At 40.3% G+C, this 25,091-nt stretch overlaps 1 protein-coding gene across 1 annotated transcript in view; it reads right to left on the reverse strand.

Annotated features, from left to right (window-relative positions):
• SDK1 (sidekick cell adhesion molecule 1) overlaps positions 1 to 25,091 on the reverse strand; it is a gene marked incomplete at its 5' end in the record, with an annotated part of 911,733 nt that overhangs the window by 509,094 nt on the left and 377,548 nt on the right. Inside the window, one exon of the mRNA XM_041750102.1 lies at positions 22,887 to 23,034. Within this exon, the coding sequence (XP_041606036.1) occupies positions 22,887 to 23,034 (148 nt within the window). The remainder of the gene's footprint in view (positions 1 to 22,886; positions 23,035 to 25,091) is intronic.

Consider the following 25,091-nt stretch of genomic DNA (forward strand, 5'->3'; position numbering starts at 1 on the left):
GAGGAGACTGGAGGCTCTTTGGGATGCATAGTGGGTCTTCCTGCATGGGGGCATGTGCCAAGAAGGCAAGGGAATTCAGGTCTGAAACCTACTTCAAAGATGAAGGGCCTGTCCACAAATTTTTTATAGGTTTGGGGAAAACAATAGAGTGAAAGTCCACTCTTTCATAGAGACTTATATCATCAATTTATTTCTCTACTTTCATGCGAACTCAAGTATTTCTGAGTCAGGCAAAACAATCCAATGAACTTATAAATGTCTTAATCATTCTGGTGTTAATCTGATCCATATCCTTCCTGAAAATGGTAGATTGTTCTTTAAAGTCATCATTATTTTTCAGGCATGAGGATAGGAAAGTACAATTTGGATTTCTCGGAGGCAGTATTCCTTTGTCTGAGAGCCACAGCAAGATGCAAGTTGTTAGAGCTCATGCAGATTTTATATATTTCTACAACCAGAAAAAAAAAAAAAAACAACGAAGTTTCCCTAGAAAGAAATATAAGCATACCAAAAGCTGAATCATACCATTTGTTTTCCAAATTTATAAACACAACAGCAAAGGCTTTAAGATGACCACAATAAAGCGCACATGTGAGAACAGAATATACATATTAGGTTTTCTCATTACACTTTTTCACAGCACAATTGCATTTTAGCTGGAGTTGCCCTGAACTGTGGGGGCAATTAATAGCCTGGCATTTCTCATTATAACAATTGCTGTGACTAAGAGTATCCCAGTGACACAGCTTGGTGGAACCCCTCTGACTTGCCTCATATTTTACATCTCCTTCAAGGCTTGTGTGTTTTTGTCAAGCATTCCACCAAGAAGGAAGAAAAATGTCTCCCTGTGAACATGAGGGAAACATTCACTGAGCTCATTTCAACAGATGTGTTTCAACAAGTGTGAGGGTTGTTCAGATGGAAAATTCTCTAGAAAGGTTGTAAAAGGCGTGACCTAGTCACCGGCTACTCTGGGAGACAAAGATGAGATACCGAAGTCAGTGAAAATCTTATAGCTGATTTTTCTCAAATCTACAACACCTAGCATACTATGGAAGCATATCAAGTTTTCTAGAGTGACAATGATGTATTAGTCAGCAAAATAAATACTTTGAAAATAAATTAAATTTTGCCCACAAAATATTTCTGCCTTGCTTAGCATTTACAGGATAGTTAGATTTATTTCTCTACTTTTCATGCTTCCTTACAGATGCAGAGCCTTCGACACTAGTAGGTAAAATGTGTAACTGGGTTTAACACGGTAACTTTTATACCCACAGGAGCCATCGACAACAAGCAGTGTGGCCAATCACCTGGTTTGCCAAGGACATTAGCAAATGTGAGAGCTAAGCTGAGGTGGTCCTGGGAAAGCGAACAGGAATGAGCTGGTCACCTACATGTCACACACGCTCCCTTGCTAGCCACATGGTATAAACAGTATCTGTTTCCTCACCTGATGCAATGTTTTCTTGTACAAATCTCTCAATTCCAGCATGAAGCTCTCAGAGAACAACTTCACAGAAAGTAAACAAACAAAACCATGACAGGGAGACCCAAATCAAGATGTGTCTCAGACATAAATTCAACTTCTCTAAATGGTTTACCTACTTAAGAATTTAAAGAAGAAATAGGATGCATGAAACAAGCTTTGGTTTTTCTAATATCCCTCTAAAATTACCCCACTTGGAAGACAGAAACATGGATGGTTCCTTTCTCTGATCCAGAATGTTTTATTAGTATTATAAATCTTACTCTAAAAGTCAATATCATAACTTTACTCACTTTATATATGGATAAGAGTCAAAACCTTTTACCACTGTAATAGATTTTAAAATATGGAAAAAGGGCAGCCTGGGTGGCTCAGCAGTTTAGCGCCGCCTTCAGGCCAGGGCGTGATCCTGGAGACACTGGATAGAGTCCCATGTCAGGCTCCCTGCATGGGGCCTGCTTCTCCCTCTGCCCGTGTCTCTGCCCCTCTCTCTCTCTCTCTGTCTGTCTCTCATGAATAAATAAGTAAAATCTTAAATAAAATAAAATAAAATAAAATAAAATAAAATAAAATAAAATAAAATAAAATAAAGGAAACATTTGGGGTTCTTGGGTGGCTTGTCGGTGAAACATCTGCCTTCAGCTCAGGTCATGATTCCAGAGTCCTGAGATTGAGCCTCACATTGGGCTCTCTACTCATGGGGAGCCTGCTTCTCCTTCTGTTGCTCCCTCTGCTTGTACTCTCTCTTTAATATAATAAATAAAATCTTTAGTCTGAGTACATTAACTAATTTAAGACAAAATAATATATGTATTCTTTCAAAGTCCAAAATGAAATAAAATGTGTATTAGCTGACATTATGTGCATATACAAATACATACATATCTATGCATGTATACATATGTATATGTACATACATGTTTGTGTTATTTGTTTATATATGTACTTGTGTATAGACATGTATGCACACATGGACGTGTGCATGCACATATATACATTATTTATATACACATGCATGTATAAATGTATGTAGACATGTGTGTATACATGCACTCACATATATGCATCTATAGATTTACATGTGTATGCCTGTGTGTACACATGTTTGCAAGTATGTACAGATGTGCATGTGTGTATGTATGCAAATATTACATAACACCCATGACACACATTTCAAGGACACAGAAACCTAAACACCTGTGCTCTCAATAAATGAGCCACTCTCCTGACCTGGAGACCTGTGAGTTTCTGACACCCTTGGTAGGGCTTTGGGGACTCAGGAAAGACTGTCTGACTCTTAGTACCTTCTCCATCTTGTTCAACAGAGTATTGAAATAGACAAATAGGGCAGCCCGTGTGGCTCAGCAGTTCAGCGCCCCCAGGGTGTGATCCTGGAGTCCCGGGATCGAATCCAACGTCGGGCTCCCTGCATGGAGCCTGCTTCTCCCTCTGCCTGTGTCTCTGCCTCTCTCTCTCTCTGTGTCTCTCATGAATAAATAAATAAAAAGTCTTAAAAAAAATAGACAAATAGCTTGTTTCTTTTGGGCCTGAAGCACAAAGCATAGAAAGGAATAGGAGGAAATGACTCTACTCCAGATCTCCTACCAAAAAACATTCCTCTGCTTCCTATTCCGTTACCAAAGAGGATGGGTCCGTCCTCGATGAGCACTGTGACATATCCTGATCATATCTTTAAAATCTGCACAACTTAATTACAGCTCATTCCATAAGACCTATTTTACTACTGCTTCATTACCTTCATCTTACCCATGGCTATTGAGAATTTGGACTTCTATTCACATAAAGGATTAAGGAAATAACTTTCACGCCTCCAGATAGGATGAAAGTAATCAGAAATACAAAGTGAAATTTTGCTTTGGAGGATTTACTTGACAAGAACTAACACTGAGAGAATGATACAACCATTCCTCTTCCTTTATTTGAAACATTCAAATTCATAAAAATAATAATGATAGTTAACGGGAACTACAAACAGTTATGATAGCCGTCTGTGACCCTGGTGCTGGTCCAAGCCTTCTAATTTCACAGGTGATGCCCACCCTCCGAAGAAACAAATATTATTATGATACCAGCATCATAGATAACAGAGAGGTTGAGTAACTTGCCCAAGGTCACACAATTATGAAATGGCAGAATCAGGGCTTGAACATAGGCAGGCTAATTTCAAACTCTCAGCCATCACTCTGTGTTGCTTCTTTGTGAGCTGTATGTATTATCCTCCTTAAAGATACTAAGAAGAGTAGTAAGATCACAGAAAATGCTAAGACCAGGGCATTTTCCAGTAAATATTTACCAATAGTATTTTTCTATTTTAATCATTAGATGCTTTTCAAAAATTCCCTGATTGCCACAATTCCTTATGTCATCAGTAGATCAAATAAATTACTAAATTTTATCTGGGGCATTTACAATGTATTTAAATTCATATGGAGTTTGTTAAGATGAAAGCCAGGCATTGAAGAGCCAGACATCGCACTCACAACCAAGGACCAGAGATAAGCCAGTGGCAGGCTGTCAAGTCCCCACTCTCTCCAACTTTAATTAATACAGGTACTGTTGCACATTCATTTCCATAGACAGAATTCTTAATTTTTAACTAAATGTAGTTCAAGAATATTAATCCATAGATAGTGGCTTCAAGCTGTATTATGACTTCTTTGTCCACATCAAGTTTGAGAATAAGAAAAGGCTACTAAGATTATTGACAGTAAATTAGTTTTTCAAAGAACTTGGCATGACACAGGTTTCAGATAGAATACTAAGCTCAACAAAGTATAGGTAAGTAAATGGTAATCTGGATCTTCAGAGTAGGCAATAATGGTTTAGCAATGACTTTACTGAACGAAAGGTACGTGTGAAAATGACTGTGAGCACCAGTACACTTCATGTGGGTAATTTTTCAACACTGGAAACTGCTCACCATAGGTAACTCCCAGAACTGCTTCATGCAGGGAACTACAGACTCTTGATTATGAAGGTAAAGTCTGCACACTGCAGTATGACTGAAGGACAACATTTTTCTCTTGGATATAATAATTTACCCTGTCTAATCATGAACGGACACAGCCAGACTGAAGAGGAAAAGGCTCATGCTCTCAAAGATGAATGAGTTCTAAGGATTCCTCCCCATTTATAACCTTCCAAGGTAAAACAGTGCAATTCCATCAGTGGTGATAAAAACCAAGCACAAAAACACGAAGAAAAATCATTCTGGGTGAAGTGTGTACTAGTGCTGTGATGGTTGTTTGATCCCAAACTCTTTATTTATTTATTTATTTATTTATTTATATATTTATTTATATATTTATTTATTTATTTTTATTTATGATAGTCACACAGAGAAAGAGAGAGAGAGAGAGGCAGAGACACAGGCAGAGGGAGAAGCAGGCTCCATGCATGGGGAGCCTGACGTGGGATTCGACCCGGGGTCTCCAGGATCGCGCCCTGGACCAAAGGCAGGCGCCAAACCACTGCGCCACCCAGGGATCCCTTTCAAACTTTCTAATCTGTCCACACACATTTTTTCCAGAGGGCCTCTTAATCTGTGTTTATGACAGAGAGGGAAACTGGACTGATTCCCAGCCAGGCAACACAACTGCATCCTCTATGTGCAGGTTTTACCAAGAAAGTGGTGAAAGCTATAGAACAAAGGGCTTTCCCCTGGCTGTTCCCTTCTACCTTTCTTTCCTGTGCTTTGCTGATCTCTTCTTCCTCTTCCTTTGTTTCTACTAGACTTCAAGACCACGTGTAGGCTGAAACCAGGTAGAAAGTTCTCTTCTTGGAGATTCCACAACATTGACTAATCCTGGCTGCCCCTCCCTTTCCAGCTGTCTCTTTCTTCTCGTGGGCATCTTATTCCTTGATCCTTCACTAAAGTTGGAGTTCCTCAGCTGCTTTTCTTTGCTGTCTAATATCTCTCTCCCTCGAAAGGCTCATCCACTCCTGTGGTTTTACATACCACATGTACACACTAACTGCATATGGATGGCTCCCAATTTCACATCCCCAGTCCAGATCTGCACTGGAGCTCTAGACACAAGATAATGTCTCCATCCAGATTTCATAAACATCTCACATTAAACATGTCCCAAACCCAGCCTTACCCAGTCGTCATTGTTTCAGTACATATATACCCAAGGAATCAAATCAGAAACAAGAAGCTTGACTCCACTATATACCCACTCCATCTGTAAATCCTACTGTTTCTACTTTTTAGTTATCCTTATTTTATTATTTATTCATACCATTGCAATTGATTTATTTTTTTTATTTTTCAAAGATTTTATTTATTTATTCATGAGAGACACAGAGAGAAAGGCAGAGACATGGAGGGAGAAGCAGGCTCCCCGCAGGGAGCTTGATGCAGGACCCCATCCCAGGACCCCAGGATTATGACCTGAGCCGAATGTAGACGTTCAACCACTGAGCCACCCAGGTGTCCCAATTCTGCTTTAACTTATTACTTTAATTTGTCCATTTTCCCCTATTTCCTCTTTCCCATCTTAATTCAGGCTATATAAGTTCCTCTTGCCAGGATGTTTGCAAGAGCTTCCTAAGTATTGTGGTTCTACTCTTGCCTCTTACTATCCATTCTTCACAAAGCAGCCAAATTTTCTGAAAGCCAATCAAATCACATCCTCCATATCTTACTGTTACACTTAGAATAAAACCCCAACCGCTGGCCACACACACATGACCAGGACTCATTGACCTCCTCTGGAACTACTTCCCCCTCCCATAGCACTGTGACCATGCCAGCTTCCTTTCAGGTCTTACATATCACTAGGCTCTTTCCCATTTCAGTTTATTGGCAATGCTGTACCCCAAATGTCCAGCCCCATTTCTTCATATTGTTGGCTTCTTCTCTTTCTTTTTATTTTGTTCTAAATATTATATCCTGGAATAGGCATTTCTCATCACTCAATTCTCTTTATGTGCTTGTTCACTAGCCCATTTTTTCGGTCTGCTTCCCCTTACTACTGTAAATACTGTGAGAACAGGGACCTGTGTAACATCATAGGAATACCTGCCAGAGTGCCCAACACAAAGGAAACATCAGACATATGTTTGTTAAAGAAACGAAGGACATCTTTTCTTTACCCTGGTAGAATTTAGCTCAGGAAAGGTACCAAAAAAAGATCCACTAAAATGTTTAATGATGATCAATAAAAGAGGTAAAAAAAATCAATTGAATAAAGACCATGAAGTATCAGAAGACCACATAGTGTATAATTCCTTTTATATGAAATGTCCAGAAGAGACAAATGCACAGGGATGGAAAGTAGACTGACCACTGTCAGCACCTGGGGGGAGGGGAAGAGGAGTAGCTGCTAAGGCATCTGGGGTTCTCTTCTGAGGTGGTGAAAATGCTCTGTTAGAGAGTGGAGATGATTACACAACTCTGAATATACTAAAGACCACTGAATTATACACTTTAAAAGGTGTATTCTTTAAAAAGAATTTATGATAGATGAATTACAGCTCAATAAAGCTATTATTTAAAACAACAAAAAGCCTACGCAGGATGAACTCCGAAGAAATAGCTACAATCCCCTCACTAGATTGTGAGCCTTTCAGAACCAGGATTGTGTTATTGATCTCTTTATCCCCAGAGCCTCATGCCTGCTGACTAGTGGACAGACCGCGTGGATGAATGACAGCTTTGACATTAGGGACTGTCCTCTGGATGCAAATGCTCGAGCAATTTGATCTTAACTAGGCTTTGGTCAGATCTGATTACAGCAAGGAATGAGCCCTCATGAGAAGATGAGTCCACATCACATAGACAGGATACTTTGTAACTCATCATAGGCTCTTCTGTTACCATATTTGATTACCACAAACAAAAACAAAAATAAAAGTGCTATGAGGTAAGCAGGCCAGTTTATTATCACCTGTATTTTACAGAGAAAAAAAAAGTAGCCTACAGAAGCTGCAGGCTTGCCATGGGGCACCAGATGCCACATGCCATCATGGAGCCGAAGCAGGGTGCCAAATGCCCAGCACAGGACCCCTTTTGCCATATCAAATCCAGTACAGGCAAGCTGAGATCAGCTATCATAAACATTCAAAAATAACCAGAAAGGCATCATTCAGGTGCTGAACCATCCCTGGCTCTATCACTAACATCATATTTGACCTTAAATCACAGAGCCACTTTCTTCCCCTGTGCAGTCATCCACAAAATTGGTGTGATAAGACTTCCTCTGCTTCCTTTACTTGAATGCCATGAAGGTTTAGAGCAGTCTTGCAGAAAGATGAGGAAACGCATGACCCTCCATAGCACCTGCATTGGCTGCACATCACTTAGCTTACCACTAGGAACTTCATCCTAAAGCCAGCCAGCACCTTCCCTGGCTCATTGGAGCCTGGCCAACAAACGGGCAATGTGTTTTCACACTGCACATTCACAGGACTGCTTTTACCCCATGTCATATGTGACAGAGCTGAATCCCTCAATTAAGCTGGGCCTGCCAAGAACTAGAAAATGCTTAAAGAATACAGCTGGTTCTCAGCCCATGTGCTTTCTAAAGCCTATTCTGTTCTTCAGCCAATTTCCATTTATGTGGGGTCTTCACCTCACATTTCATGCTCCTCTATTGCCTTTGGAAACGTGATTTCAAGGACTCTGTAGGGTATACCATACCTGCCCCCATCCCTGGAAATGCTTCCCTTCTCACCTATGGACACAGGCTGCCAACTGTAACCACACTTCCGGCCAAGCTGACCTGGCCCATCACTCATCTGTCTCATTTTCCTGCTTTCCCTGGGCCCCCAACTGCCTCAATTTCTGCATGTCACAGCCTCTTCAAAGTCCTAGCCCTGAAGTGCATACACACCCTAGAAGAGGACACATAGCATGTGACTTCCCTGAGCTCTAACCACATCCCTTCCTTCCTCTGTTGTGTGAGACAACTTCACTTTGATAGCCAAGATTTCTGCCTAAGGACTCCGGGGCAAGACCAGATGAGACCTGGCTTGCCATGACACAGAACCCCCAACGTGCCCATATAAACTGAACTGCACTCTGACTCTTGGCTCTCCATGGATAAACAAGATGATATGCATCCTGGAGTATCACCAGAAGCTGCCCTTAGGGACCATGTCCTATGTCTGGATTAGAAATGAAACAGTACTACAAAGTTTTCTTGACTTATTAACTACAACAGTATCCCCTTGGGCAGAGTCCAAAGCATATTTCCTTCCTAGGGAATTTGGTGCTTCAGGAGTAACTTTCATGGATGATGCCAGGGCAATTGGTTACTTGTTAAAGAAATAGACAAGTGAATGAATAAGTGGCCGGTATTTGAGAGACAGTAAGTAGCAGTGATACTAATAATCCAAAAGAGAAGCAGGTAAAAGTCACTTACATTTGACTGTGTAATGAACTATACATTAGATGCACAGGCAGCACTGCTTCCCTAGTTACCCAGCCAATATTAAGACTGGCTGAAATTTCCCAAGGACATTATAACTGAGGAGAGCTGAGGAAGTGAACTTATTGTATTCTGTATACCAAGTGCCACTTGTCTGAGGACGAAAGATTCATTATGAAAACTACCTAAAACTCCACAGTTCCAGATGAGCTGATAAATAGTTGACTTTCAATACTAATGCATGTTAATGTGTATGGAGAGTATAATGAGCAGAGGTTGAAATGATAAAAAAAACCACTACATTACATTTACATCTATAATTTTACCCAACAAATACATGTTCCTTGTAGGAATTCCAAGAGCTTGATAGGGTAGCTACTACTGTCTCCACTTGAGATGTCCCACTGTATTACCTTTGTTGGTAATACAACAAAGGTAAAGGACTTGCCCGAGGTCACACAGCTCTTAAGTGATGGAGCTCAGACTGGGACCCTAGTCTTCTGAGTCTTAATTTAATGCTCACTGTCCTGCACCATCTCCCCAGAATGAGTAATAAATACTATTTACTTATTCATTCAGGATATACTTATCCATTCATCCAATAAACATTCACTATTTAGGATGGCTAAGTTGCCAAGCCTTCAAAATCAAAGAAACAATCCAATTAAAAAATAGGCCAAGGAGCTGAGTACACATTTTACCAAAGAAGATATTCAAATAGCGAAAAGGTACATAAAAAGGTGCTCAATATCACTGATTATCAGGGAAATGCAAATCAAAATCACAATGAGACCTCACCTCACACCTGTTAGGGTGGGTATTATCAAAAAGACAAGCAGTAACAGGTGTTGGAGAGGAGGTGGAGAAAAGGAACCCTCCTGCACTGCTGGTGGGAATGTAAAGTGGTGTAGCCTCTATAGAAGGCAGTTTGGAGGTTTTCCAAAAATAAAAAGTAGAACTAGAGTACAATCCAGCAATTCCACTCCAGGGTGTATATTTGAAGAAATGAAATCACTGTCTCAAAGAGATGTCTGCATTCTCTGTTCACTGTAGCAGCATTCACAACAGCCAAGACATGGAAACAGCCTAAAGTGTCCATCAACAGATGAATGAATGAAGATGCAGTATATACTTACACACACACACACTCACACTACATATACGGTGGAATATCATTCAACTTTAATGAAGGAAGAAATCCTGCCATTTGTGACAACATGGATGAACCCAGAATACAGTATGCTACTTGAAATAAATGAGACAGAAAAAGACAAATACAGTATGATCTCACTTATACATAGAAACTAAAAAAAAATCTGAATTCATAGAAAGAAAACAGATCAGTGGCTGCCAAAGGTGGGGGCAGGGGGAAAAGGCTGAAGGGGTTCAAAAGGTATAAACTTTCAGTTGGAAGATAAATAAGGTCTGAGTATGTAATGTACATGGCGACTATAGTTAAGAATGCTGTATTATAGGGGCGCCTGGATGGTTCAGTTGGTTGAGCATCTGACTCTTGATTTTGGCTCAGGTCATTATCTCAGGGTCGTGAGACTGAGCCCTACTTCCATGCCTAGCACGGAGTCTGCTTGAGATTCTGTCTCTCCCTCTTCCCCTCAACACCACTCATGCTCTCTTTCTCTCTCAGAAAAGAAAAATCCTGTATTGTCTATTTGAAAGTTGCTAAGAGAGTGGATCTTAGGTTGGCAACATAAGAAAAAAGTTGTAACTGTGTGGTGATGGATGTTAACTAGATTTATTTTGATCATATATTCACAACGTTGTTCACCTAAAACTAATACAATGTTATATGTTAATTATATCTCACTAAAACTCAGGGAAAAACACAAAGGAAAACTTTCCCTTGCTTCTAGGTTTTATAACTAGTAGCAAACAACCAATAATATGCAAGGGGGACAGACAGATACATTACAGCTACAAAGAAATATTATAGGCATTTAAAGAATACCTCAAAAAAAAAAAAAAAGAATACCTCTTGCTCAGATTGTGGCCATTGCAAAATGTAATGTGGATACCGATTTAAGTGCTAAAAAGAGAGCAAAGTATGACTCAGGTAACACATTCCAGGCTTGGCAACTTTAGAATTTATTGTTCATTAAAACTGTATTTTAATTATCCTAGTTTTAATTAAAGTATTATGTAGAGTTGGTGAAATGCAATTATGTGCAACTGACTTGAGATGTATAATAGGCTAATATTTGTAAAGAAATGCATTATTGTCACTAGATCTGCTCATGTAAAATGAAGTGGTATTTTATTTTCAAATGAAAAATTGGTACATAAAATATTAAAGTCTTGTCATTAAACACTACACTGCCAACTCAAATGGAACCAAGTAATTCTAAGTTCCCCACCCCTGCCCTTTGGCTATTCACTTTGCTTAGGAATGGTTCCCTGGCTGGGATATAGCCTTATCCCAAAGCAGTAGGTACAGAAGTTGCCCACACAAGTCAAATAAAACTTACTACACAAAAGATCCTCTAACAACCTTTATCATGTCCCTCTGCATCATGTGGTAGTGCCAGCCTCATTGTCAGTGTGGACTACCACCAGCTACACCCCATCACCTGATCAAATGGTGTTTAAAGAGTGACCTTTCATCCAATAGTGTCAAAACTGCCTAACAATCTGAAAGGAAACATGAAATTCTCATAGCCATCTTGGCTCTCCTCCCATTGTGCACAGCGGGGTCTGGTTTGAAGCACTGGATGGTGAAAACTTAGAATTCTGTAGGCCATTCACTGAAGCAAAGTCATGCTTCCCATTTCTCTCTGTCTACAGACACTGATTTGCCTGCAATAATATCAGCTCAGACAATGGGACCCTAATAATCCTCCAGGAAATTCCCAGCTGTCTTCAAGTTAATGCTTTGCTAGAGGGAAAAACAACCTTAGCTTGACAATATAAAGGCCTCCGGTAAGCCCAAGAGTCTTCTTTGGCATATCAAAGTCCCTTTGGACACCTCCTTTTTTTCCTTACCTCCCCCAACTCTCGAATATATAATTAGCCATTCCTTATTATAACCCAAGGGCAGTACTTGGTTAAAAGCCCATGGGGGCTGTCCCCATGCTTTAATAAAATCACTTTTTTGCACCAAAGACATCTCAAGAATTCTTTCTTGGCTTTCAGATCTGGACCCAACAACACCACCAATGCTACTCAAAACTACATCACTAGGACTCCTTCTCCTGCTGCCATCTCAGGTGGTTGAGCACCTTCCTGCTTTGACCTTGGTGACTCACCTTCTCACCTCTGCTGAAACTTTCTCATGTGACATCTCAGTCCCACACTCAGGGTCACCCTCTCAGCCTTGGCAAACCCCATGAAAGTTCCATTTCATGGGGAACAGAACCTCTGCAGCAGCTTCTATGTGGGGCTGCTCCAAGTGGGTGAGGTTGCTGGTAAGCATGAGAAGAGAGAGCACAGTCAAAGGAGGGTGGGACCCCACTGGCCTCAGCTGTAGCTGCGCTCAACTCACAGAAGGACTTCAGAGAGGCTGCCTGAAGCTATGTGTCACTGGACAGTCTAGCTGCGGTGATGTGGCAAACATAACTGCTGGCCTGATCTCTCTCTCCCTCCCATATACCCATTCTCAGATTCCCTAAGGTCAAAGTTCACCCTACAAAAATTTAACTCAGGTCACCATTCTGCATTGTATCACCTACTCTCTCCCTTCCAATGGGAGGAGGCACTTGGCTTCTGGGGCTGGAAGGAATGGCCAAGGTGAAGAAGAGAGAACCTGGGGGCCTAGTGTAGTCACTTTCACTCACTTCTCCACTCAATCATTCCTCTACTTCACAGACTCCTATAGTCTGACTCTGCCATATAGGACCATCCCACAGACAATTCGGAGACAACTGAGAGCCATCACCCTCTTGCAAACACCATTGACATTCTTGTTTTTCCACTCCCATGTGACAGGAAAACTTCACCCTCTCTGAATCCAACTAGCTATCTTTCCTACAACTGCAGCAGTACTTGTAAGCCTTCCTGAGAATTCCACTACCACAAACTGCAAATGCACTCAAATGTACATGCACTCAAATGGTCCCACGAACCTAGCGTGTTTCTCCATTTGCTCTGACTCCCTGGATGATCCAATACCTTCCTGTCCCTTCTGGTGCCATACTCCACTCTAAACTTATATCTCAAAAATAAAATAAAAAAATAAAATAATAAAATAAAATAATAAAATAAAATAAAATAATAAAATAAAATAATAAAATAAAATAAACTTATACCTCCTCCCGCTATTCACAGAAGAAAGAAAAATCTATAAGCACTCAATTTCCCACAAGAGCATCTGCCAAATAACATGCAACCACATGCCCATTAGGCATCTGTTATTACAACGGAAGCTCCCCTTGCTTTTCTTGAAGGTTCCCTGCTGAAGGGCCAACTGCATACGGGTGTAAGCCTGTGGACCCCACCATGCCAGGGCACTCTCTCTCACGGTATTTCTGTGGGTGCCCAGGCTACCTGACCTCTCATTTTCTCTGGATTTTGTTCCTCTAGCTCTACTCATCCTCCCCTGACTCTTCAATTTCTCCTTTTCTCATGGAGAACTTTCATTAACATATGAATATTTTCTGGTATTTCCCACCTTAAGAGAAAAACCACCCCCCTTGATCTCAGGTACCCACTGTGGACACTCGCTGAATCTCTGCAGCCATTACCAGTAAAAAAAAAAAAAAAAAATACGTCCAAAGAACTATCTCCGCTTAATTATTTAAACATAGTAAAACTGCAATTACTAAACATTTCCTAGTAGGAAAAAAAAAAATCAAAGATCAACATTCCTAAGATTCTAAGTCCTTTCTAGATTCAGAGTCCTTTTTCTGCAAGCACACTGTTGGTAAGTCTCTCAGTAGAGCTCTCAGAAACATAGGTTCCCAATCTTGTCTGAAAATATCCTCACATCTCCCTCAGTTTGGGACACGAGTTTAGCTGGATATGGGATTCCATGATTTTGAAGCTATTAGTCCATTATCTTCTCCACAATCGCTGTCTGCTGAGATCTAATTGCTGTGCCTTTGAGGCAACCTGAATAACATGTACGGTTGCTGTTACAATTTCATCTTTGTCTTTGAAGTTCGACAGTGACACTATAATATGTCTAGATTTGGATATATTTTCATTTATTCTACTTGCAGCTTAATCTGCCTTTTGACTCTGAGGATCCATCATTTTAGGAAATACTATGACAATTATCTCTGAATGTTATCTCCACTCATTCTCTCCATTCTTTCCTTCCAGACTCTTCTTAGAGCTCAAGTGATTTTTCTATCCTCTTTATCTCTTAGCCTGTCTTCTGCATTTGCCATCTTTTTTATCTCTGTGTTTTATTCTGAGTTTTTTTTCCTTATACCCACCAGGACATATTTTTCATTTTAGCTGCATATTGTCTGCTCTTTCATGGATTCAACTGACTTTGTTAATAAATAATTATATTTATCACTTCAAGAAGTTTAGTTTTTTCCTATTTGGTTCTTTTTAAAATCAACACATTAAAAGGTATTCGACATCATTAGCCATTAGGGAAATGCAAATTAAAAACACCATGAGTTATCATTACTCACCTATCAGGATGAGTAAAATAAAACACAGTGAGAACAGTAAGTGCTAGAGAGGATGCTGAGAAATGGAATTGCTCAGACACTGCCAGGGGTAAATAACATGGTACAACCACTCTGGAAAACAGCTGAGTGTTTCCTTACAAAAACTAGCCACTGAATTCCTGGGCATTTATCCCAGAAAAACAGACTTGTATTTACACAAAAACCCGTACACAAATGTTTACAGAGCTTTATTCTTAATACTGGAACCCTGGATACAACCCACATGTCCTTCTCTAGCAGCTTCACAGGCTGTAGTTCGTCCATACCATGGAACACTACAGAAGGTGAAGCAGTTAGGCAAGGATACGGACCATGATGGGAAGCAACCAGAGAAAGAGGACGAGTGAAACAAGTCGACCCTAAAACACTGCATGATCCCATTTACATAGCATTCTCTAAGTGATGAAGCTATAGAAATGGAGACCAGATCTGTGATTTTCAGGGAGTAGGGCAGGTGTGAAGGCCAGAGGAAGGGGGCGTGGCTACACATGGGACACGGGAGGGACCCATGGTGATGGGGATGTGTCGTGTTTTGACCTATTGATATCACTATCCTGGTCCTGACATGGTGCCACAGTGTGGCAAGATCTCATCAACTGTGGGAACGGGTTAAAGGGTATATGGGCCTTCCCAGTATTATTTCTTACAACTCCATTTGAATTCACGATTAACTCAAAATACTAAGTTTATTTAAAAATGGAGAAAAAGGACAAATACTGCATGATTCCACTTACATGAGGACCTGTATGAGGGAGAGAAAGCAGAAGGGTGAGTGCTGGTGTGTGGAGGGTCCAATGGGGAGTTACTATTTAGCAGGGACAGAGCCTCAGTGTGGGACCAAAAAGAGTTCCGGACATGAATGGTGGGGATGGCTGCATAGCAGTGGGAATGTACTTAACACCATGGAACTGTACACTGAAACATGGCTAATAGTAAATACGTGACATGTATTTTACCACAACCTCAAAACATTTTCCAAAAAAACCCACAAACTCCTGCAAGGACTCCCTACTGGATATGGAATAAATCCAGATTCCTTTGAAGACTCTGATGCCTCCAGGTCCCATGTCCCTCTTCCTTTACCACTCTCTCTGCCTCTTTTCCACACCCTGACCACAGGAGAGCCCCTTCAGCTGAGCAAATACAACAAGCCCTTTCATGGGTTTACAAGTATTTGTCCTCTCTGTCAAGAATACTCATCCTCCAGATAGAAGCAGAGAAAGCAGTCAGCACAGCAGAGCAAGTGTGGGGCATGACACTGACCAGCTGCTGGCAATTCTCCCCCTTAGGCTCCATCAGTAAAGCAGGGATAGTAACGGGAGGACTCATTGGGCTGCTGGGAGGATCTCAGGAATCATTCCATGGAAAATACTTAAGACAATGCTAACATTCAGAAATATTAATAATTATTGTTACTAAATATCACCTTGAGAATATCACAGAAATTATCTTGAATCCAGACACAAAGATTTCATATTCTATGATCCTATGCATAAGAAATTCTATAATAGACAAACAATACTATGGTAATAAAAATGAGATTAGTGGGCAGGGTTGGCAGGGGGCACAGGAGTACTACTTGACTGGGCAGGAGTTGACATTTGTCACATATTTGTTAAAATTCATCAGTTTGTGTGAAGATCTGTTCATCGTATTGTACATAAATTATACCTCAATAATGTGGTTATTAAAATGTTGCCTGTGCAGAGCAGCTGTCCTCGGCCACCCAATGTCGAGTTTAGGACAACTCTCTCCCTCTCCTGCTTAGCTCTCTTGTCCCCATCCCTCATGGTGCTCCTCCTCCCCTGAAAGTACCCCAATTATTAACCTGTTTCTATGCAAGGTCATAGTTCATTGATGGCAGGCCCTTCAATGCTCATTCTCCTTTCTGCCCCTGACAGCTAGAACAGTGCCTGGCACAAAAGTAGCACTCAGTAAATATCTACTGAATGCATGAAGGAAGACAGAGAGGGAGAGGCAGAACTGGCCTGCCCTTCTGCGGGCATTGCTGAACGTGAACATCAGAAAGGACTTCAGTGGTCATTTAGCACACCTTCCCCATTTTGACATGAGAAAATGGAAGCAAAGCAGAGTAAGTAATTTGCCCAAGGTCAGAATTAATGGTGGAAGCAGGTCCAGAGCCCACATCTCCTAGTCTTTTTCAGTTGTACCAAATATGGCTCAATTCACACGTATAGACATACTCTATAAACATTCACAAAATGCCTATAAAATATAATATAAAATTTTTAAAAGCATATTATTTTGAAAGCCCAGTTAACTATAAAAATATTATTACAACCAGATCTACTTCATCCAAGCATTAAGTTGTGACTTCCACTACAAGTGCTAATTTAAACAAATCTTTCTTGAAGCGATTGAAATGAAATGGTAATAAGTTAATGGACATTCAAGTATTTAAGCATGGACAATTACGAGTCAGGCTGTTTGCACGTTGCCTGGGATGCTGTTTACTGCCCATACTTCACAATTCACATCTTTCCTGGCAAGTCATCCTGCAAAAGCTGACTGGAGGTTGAAATATTTAATCTATAAACTTTGCATTCCCCAGAAAACACATGCAAGTACACTGTGCTTCCACATTCTTGTCAGGTAGGCTACAGCATGCAATCTGAGCACAAGAACCTGCAATTAAGCAAAAGAATGGCACTGTACAAAACAAGTTTTTGCGTCCTAATCTGATAACTGCCGACATAAATTACCTCCTGGAGGTGAGAGAAATATTGCACAACTTCAACATTCACATTTCACATTTTGAGAAATAAAAGGAAACAAAGAACATATATCAAAAACAAAATAACATAGAACAATTTTATTATCAAATTAGACTACATTTATAAGACAAGGCTATACTCATCTTTGATATGCAAAGATAGCAAACTAACTGTTTGGATTCAGTAAATCAGAAAAATAAACATGCATTTTTTCATCTTCTTAGATAAATAAAACCTATAATCACCTATTCAAAATTCTGAGTATAACTTATTCTCATTTCTTTCAAAGTATTGCCTGCCTTTCCTAAGACACATTTCTCTTTCATCAATAGCATTTTTTTCTTGAGGTTTGTTATGCTTTCCTCCCCCCTTTTTGGTGAGTAAGTTTACAAACATTACATGACTTTTCTACACGTCTTCATACATTCAGCCATTCCAGGAGTGCATAACTTGCTACGTAAGACACAGTTCTCAGAACAAGGATGTTTTCAATGGTCGACACCCAGGGGAGGCTAAAACTACTAGAGGACATGGCCTAACATGCTGCTTAAGGTCTTGACTCACCCCGTCACGTCTGAAGGCAAGATGAATGAGTGCTGCCAGCAGCTGGCAGGGGCCAGTCAGGAGGCACTGGCATTTAACGCAACAGCGCCAGTCATGAGACTTCGCCCTTCCTCCTCTGTCCCACCTTCCCAGCTTCCAAGTCCCCTCCTCTTCTGTAGCCTTCTCCCTGCTCCACCAGGTTACCTGACATAGTCACAAGCTCCAGGACATGGGACCTGACATCCCTAGGAAGCCATTCAAGTGCTGACTACTCTCTGCTCCTCAGCCTCAGAGCACAGCCCCAGTAGCCCCTACCCTGTCTCCATCCCTATTGTCTCCTCCTCCCTTCCCTTCTACTCGCTTTGTTCTAGAATTCTGTAAGTACTCTGGTGCATGGGCTTTTAGCTCAGCCAGTGCCATCCTCTGTGACCTGCAACCAAGAGCATCTCAAAATGATAAGATGGAGCTATTTGGGCTTTGCTAACTGACTTACGTATTTCACACAGAGCATTAAAGAGCTTTAAAAATCATGAACACGCTAACCCGCAAGTTTAGCTTAGACCTCTTTGCCTGACCTTCAGTCTGATACAAACAACTATCTTATGACCGGATCTTCTTGACCATTTACTATGTATCTCAAACATCTACAAAACAAATTTTAGACACCCTCCTCCCCCAATACAGACAAAACTTGCTTTGCCTGCAAATCATCTCTCCCATTCAGGAGATGGTTAAGTCCATGTTATCAGTTACTCAGGCCAAAATTCTTAGAGTTTTCCATGGCTTCTCTCCTCTCCTACCCCACATCTAATCCAGCAGAAAATCCTATTGATTCTACATTCAAAATACATCTGTATCTGATAACTTTTCACTACCTCTCCCCCAACCAAACTGCTCAGTCTGAGTCAGCTGACCTACTGTGGCAAATGCCTAATGGGCATACTGGTTCCTGATTCTGCTGCCCCGTAGTCCATTCATCACAGAATTCCTAACAGAAAAATCACAAGGGAGATCGTACTGCTGCTCTGCTCAGATCCTCAGAGTAAATGCCAAAGTCGTCACTCTGGCTAAGTAACCTAAGTCTAGGAACCAACCCAGCTACCTCAGTGACCTCATCTCCAGCCCTCTCCCTCACTCTACCCTGTCTACTCCTCCAACACACTGGCCAGTCTCCTATCCCAGGTGCTCTTCTCACTGATTTACTCCCAGGCCTCCTCCCCAGATTGGTTCAGGTCTCTACCCAAAGAGGTGATTATGGGAGAGGACTTCTCTGATTCCACATCTAAAATAGCAACCCAACTGACCCCTGCATTCCCCACTCTGTTCCTGCTTTATTCTCTCTTCACTACTATCACCAGCTGGCATGTCATCGGTTTTCTTCCACTTGGAGATAGGCTCCCTGAGGACAAGAACTTTGTTTCCTGCTGCATATCTGGTGCCTGGAATAGTACCTGGTATGTAAATACCCTCAATAAGTCCTCAGTGAATGAATGGGGGGTAAGTAAAGCCCAAACATCAATTGGAACTTTTTTTAAAAAAGATTTTATTTATTTATTCATGAGAGACACAGAGAGAGGCAGAGACATAGGCAGAGGGAGAAGCAGGCTCCATGCAGGGAGCCCAATGTGGGACTCGATCCCGGGACTCCAAACTCGTGCTCTGAGTTGAAGGCAGACGCTCAACCACTGAGCCACCCAGGCATCCCATCAATCAGAACTTTGTGAGTTTTACATTTAGCCTCATTCTGATGTGAATGTGAGGTAGCTCACGTCCACCACTGGCACATTCGTTTCAGCTACTTTCCTGGGATAATGATGGATTTCCGCTGCTCCTTTTGCTACACAATTTAAGCCTCCTTATTTAACAAGTATGTAGCTCAAGAATCAAGAGGCTGTAGTGGTGAGGTGCGGGGTTCTGCACATGGCAGCTGCCCTTTTTCTCCTGCTGCCCCCACCCTGTGCTGTACAGACATCATTTCCACCCCATCCCCCACTAGGTCTCTGAATGTCATAAAGCCCATGCCTTAATTGGAAAACCATGTTTGCCTTCTCTTTTGTGAAAAATTTCTCAAGTTAGAGACTTATAGACCCAATGCAATGGATAAATAATACACTTGCAGGCATGCTCAACGCTATGTGGGCACATGTTTCTGTGTGTGCTTGTGGCTCACGGCAACCTGTACTATTTCAAATTGAAGGTGGTGTTCTTAAAAGGGAGAAATAGGAATAAAAGCAGTATTTGGAAAAATAAATCAAAAGAAGAAGGCTCAGCAAAATAAAGTGAAAAGAAGAATTAGCTTAGTGCAGTAGACAGCTGAGACTTAGAGCCAGACAGGCCTGGGGTGGAACCTCAGCTCTGCCATTGGTCAGCTGTGTGTCTTTGGGTGAGCCTGTTAACATCTCTAATCTTCAGTCTGATCTCTAGAAGCACAACTAACTATACTCCTTCGGAAGGCAATTGCGAGAATCAGGGAAGATGTGTTTAAAGAAGGTACTCATAAATAACAGCTGCTGCTAAAATTATGAATAGGCTATTCAACTGACTTTTCAAGTTAGGAAACATTAAAATCATTGTTTCCCTTGAAAATGAAAAAAAAAATCACTTAATTGTAAGCCAAAAGCTCACATTCCGAAGGTCATGGTTTGGGGGTAGGGGGAGGAGTTGGGAGAGTGCCTGGGGGCTGAGTTGTTAAGTGTCTGACTCTTGGTTTCTGCTCAGGTCAGATCTCAGGGTCCTGGGATCAAGCCCAAGTAGGTCTCAGTGCTCAATGTGGAGTTGCCTGTCCCTCTTCTTCTGCTTCACACCGCACCCGATGTGCTCACTCTCAAATAAATAAATAAAATTTAAAAAATATATATTAAGGAGGTGGGGCTGGTAAGATGAGGCTCCTCCTCCCCATGGCAAAGGACCATCTCCCCAGCTGTGTTAGGGAACTGACAAGCTTACAGCAGGTACAGAAGCTTGACCTGTTTCAGTATGAAACACTTTGAGCCAAATGTTTCAGTGTTTAAATGACAACACTGGTGGTGCACAACAAATCTAATGCCATCTGACTTTTGTCTGCCAACCATCTAGGCAGGGGTCATGCAGAAATTCCCTTCCAACTGCTGTCCAAAGCCGAACTTTGTCAGAAGTGTAAAGCTATGTATCTTTGAATAAATTTATGAAGAAAACCATACACAAATTGATTTATGACATCTCGCATAGCAGGTACTTACTTAATAAATATAGAGGAGATGATGAGGTAGAAAATATGAAACAAAAGGCCTTATGAACGTGGAAATATCCATAACCAATCTCTCCTAACATAAAGGATTACAGGCATATTATTCTGAGATTGGAGATTTATCAATAGCTTCGCATACCATTTGTTTGATAGGACACTAAGTTAAAGCCTACTTAGCATCTTTACATTAGTAGCTCATCAGGAATTAAACAGTCTTTAGAAAGAATCTGAAAGTAAAAAAAGAAAAGCTTAAAAAATTAAGAGTGGTTATTTCATTCTATCTCCTTTCATACTTCTTGAATAAATGTTGTCTTATGATTATGGCTAGACCACAAGTCAACAAGTGAACTGCTATACAGCAGCTTGCTCCTAAGTTAAATTAATCCTTCCATTGTGGATTGTGCTCCCATTGACATTAATTAGAAGCTCCAATGTTGGAGAGGAAGCTTAGTTCAATCTACCCACCCTCCTAGCAACCACTCTTCCCCAGCATTCATCCCAAATTGGCTGAGGCACACCATGGTCAACACTAGAACCTTCCAAAATATTTCACAAGAGTCTTCCTCTGCTATCTTTTGTTCAGCCTAACAGTCTTCTAAAGGATTTAAAAAAATGATCCCTGTTCTTTGTCTCACTGACCTCAAGAAGCATCTGTTATCACTGGAAACAATACAAATGTGGACAAGCAACTCTTAACAAAATAATAGGGAAAGCATAGTTATCCCATTTTCTAAGGTAATTAGTATTTTACTAAAATGTTTAAATATGGCCTGTCTACACTTCGATATTTTTCCTGTTTCCAATAATAAGAATAGAAACATTTGTTAAATAAGCTCAAGAATGGTCTGGAGTCAGGCAGGTTCAGATGCCCAGGCAGAAGAGCCATGACACCTGGCTTCGAAAAGGGATCCCATGGATGGGCAGGTATGGGAGAAAGAAATTTACAGGTCACAGTGACTTTCAGAGTTACACTGAAAACCTATCCCATAATCATCTTATATATATCCTTTTTGGAAAAACAGAACAAAACAAAAGCATTTTCTCCTCATGAATTTTTGTATGAGTGCAACCATCTGACGGCGTATTTGACTTTTAGCCCAAGCTTATAAGCATTTCATGATTCTTTTAGAAATGTTCATCCCTGAAATGTTTATATTTAGTATATTATCCTTAAATTGTATTATAAAATGCCCAGTTATGAAATATATACCAAATGTTCTTTTTAATCACCTCAAGCTCTAAATGAAGAAAATTTGTTTGGCATTAGATAAATATCTTGAATGCAGGATAGGCAGGAACACCTTGAAATAATGCTTAACTAATCACAAAGCAACTCTTCCGCAATAGATGGACGAACCACTAATTAGATGAAGGGAAATAAAACTGTCACGGTAGGATAAAAGGATAAAGAGAAATAAGCAGTAATTACTGTTTTATCGTCAGAGAAAGTAGTATCAAACATGGCTCAGTAAAAAGAAGGAAAAAAACCCACAGCTCTATACGTAAATACTAGCACTCATTAAATTAGTACTTGGAGCTAAACACAACTCAGAGATGATAATGACATCTCAAAAAGTACATGCAAGAAAGGAGAAAAAACGGACCATAATAACTGAGTAAGGGTGCTTTATTCAGGGCACACAACCCACCCAAGAGTAACTTTACATGATGAATTCTGTAAACTGCTTCAACATTTCCAAGCCAAGTCTTCCAAACAGCTGCTTAGTAAAGACTGGGGAAGGACTACCAGAGTATGTTATTCTTTTCAAGGCTTAACTGATACAGTGAAGTTCATTAAATAATATGTAAATGATGCCAACAAGTGTAATGAGTTATATTTTATAGTTTGGGGCAACTTACATTCTGTGGCTGGGAATGATCTTGTGCCCTTCTCTGAACCAAGTCACTTGTGGCCTCGGGCAGCTGGTGATGGGCAGTAAGTTGAGAACCGCTGCATGTCCTTGAGACACTGTTTTCCTCTGGTCTGTATCCATGAAATTTCCCATATCTGTAGAGAAAAATCAGACTTTATAAGTTCTAGAAAACTCTTTTTTGGGGGGGGAAAGGGTCAAAGATGTAAATAACTATATATTACAGCAAAGTCACTGACATTGCTATAATTAAGCAATAAGATGAGAGACTGAGTAGTAATGCTGATGAATGCAGATCAACTGGTGAAGTGAAGCATGAGACAGAGCCATGTGCCTCCAAAATGCCCACGAAATGCATTAATCAGCAGAACTTCATGGTCTTTGTGTCGCTGCAATACAATGAAACGTTTGCAACTGATTTTAATATTGGAATAAACAGTGGAAAGGGATCCACCACAAAGACTGTAATGAAGCACTGTTAGCTATCACCCCACTCCCCAGGGTCTCAAGCTAGTTCCACTCAGGCAGCCATGGTCCCCCTGTTCAGTTTTTTTTTAATTTGGGGCAAGCAGGCTTTGTTCCAGTTCCTGTGGTACTGGTTAACAGCATTCTTAAAAAATGAGGGTTCTCAGGAAAAAACCCAGTCATTAGAATGTAGGTATAAGAAGCCAATTAAAAATTGTAAATTGATTTGTAACATTTGAACCTTTCAAAAACTGTCTTTGTTATGCTTAGATACAGATATATGTGTATACACACATACAGCATACATACTATGTCCTTGTCTCAAAGCATATAAATTTGGACAGTCCACAGAAAATCTCTATTATCCATGGATTTTTTATTCAAAGGAAATTATTTCCTATGTAATAAGAAGATTTAATATTCTAGGAAAGAGATGAAACTAATGAAACATTAGGAAAACAGTCACGTTTATTTTCAAAGTAAAACTTATTATTAAGAAGAAGGAGAAAAGAGAGATGAGAAAAAATCTAAGAGCCAGAGATAAATGATAGAAACAAGAGTATAAATAACCAAAAGAAGCCCAAAATTTAATATTACATAATAGAATTTAATACATTATAATAAATTCCAAACTGCTAACCTATTCAAATATGTTTGGGGTATTGATCTGAACTTTGCATTTATTAATTATGTTTTCAATTATTCAATTGAGTAGAAGTTCTAAATTATTCTGCAGAAAGATTTAGCTGAGTGACTTCACACTTTAGAAAAGTTAAGCCTTCCTAATTAAAAACATAACTAAACATGTACAGCATTAGCACCTCACTTGGTCATTAGTAATTACAGAATAGGAGAGTAACGAGCAATTATTTTATTCGATATAATAAGGCTGAAAACTATAGGCCTTACCTGCGGTCAAAAAACAAATAAGAAAATATTGTCATCGTTGGTTGGCAGGCCAATTTAGGAGCTCTCTAGAGTTCTCTCAAATCTGTCATAACTTTTTTTTTTAAGATTTTATTTATTTATTCATGAGAGACACAGAGAGAGAGAGAGACAGAGGCAGAGACACAGGCAGAGGGAGAAGCAGGCGCCATGCAGGGAGCCCTACCTGGGACTCGATCCTAGGTCTCCAGGATCACACCCTGGGCTGAAGACGGCGCTAAACTGCTGAGCTACCCGGGCTGCCCTTGACATGTAACTTAAAGCTTCATTACACTTTCTGCTTTCTTTTAAATGAGGAGACATTTTAGTAGTAAATTCAAAATGTAATAAAGCAGATAGGCCATTTTAGATGGACCCGACTCTTCACAGATTTTGGACTACAAAAGTACTAAGTAAGTACTTTGCATCAGTCAGCTCATCTCTCCAATCCCTCCTGAACATGACATCAAATGCAAAGTCCTTGCATTCTGGTGTCTCCTTTAGTTACTTTTACTCCAAAATGGGTCTGCCCCACAGAGAATTCATCAAGTCACTAGCAGTAATACTGTCTAGGATGTTATTTACGTACTTTTTTTAATTGTGTGGTTAAAGGATTTCTAAATAATTTCCTGGAAAGAACTGGTTATGAACTGATAAAACTTTATCTAACTGGGTTTAATTTTTTATTTGAAAAACACATGAACCTGAGTATCATAAATGCTAAGAGCAGCTGATCATAAAGCAGAAGGCATCTAGTTAATTTTTTTGTTTTCTCTCCTGCACAGGGCCTGACAAAGTTCCTTAC

Source organism: Vulpes lagopus, chromosome 3, assembly GCF_018345385.1.
Source record: "Vulpes lagopus strain Blue_001 chromosome 3, ASM1834538v1, whole genome shotgun sequence".
NCBI lineage: Eukaryota > Metazoa > Chordata > Mammalia > Carnivora > Canidae > Vulpes > Vulpes lagopus.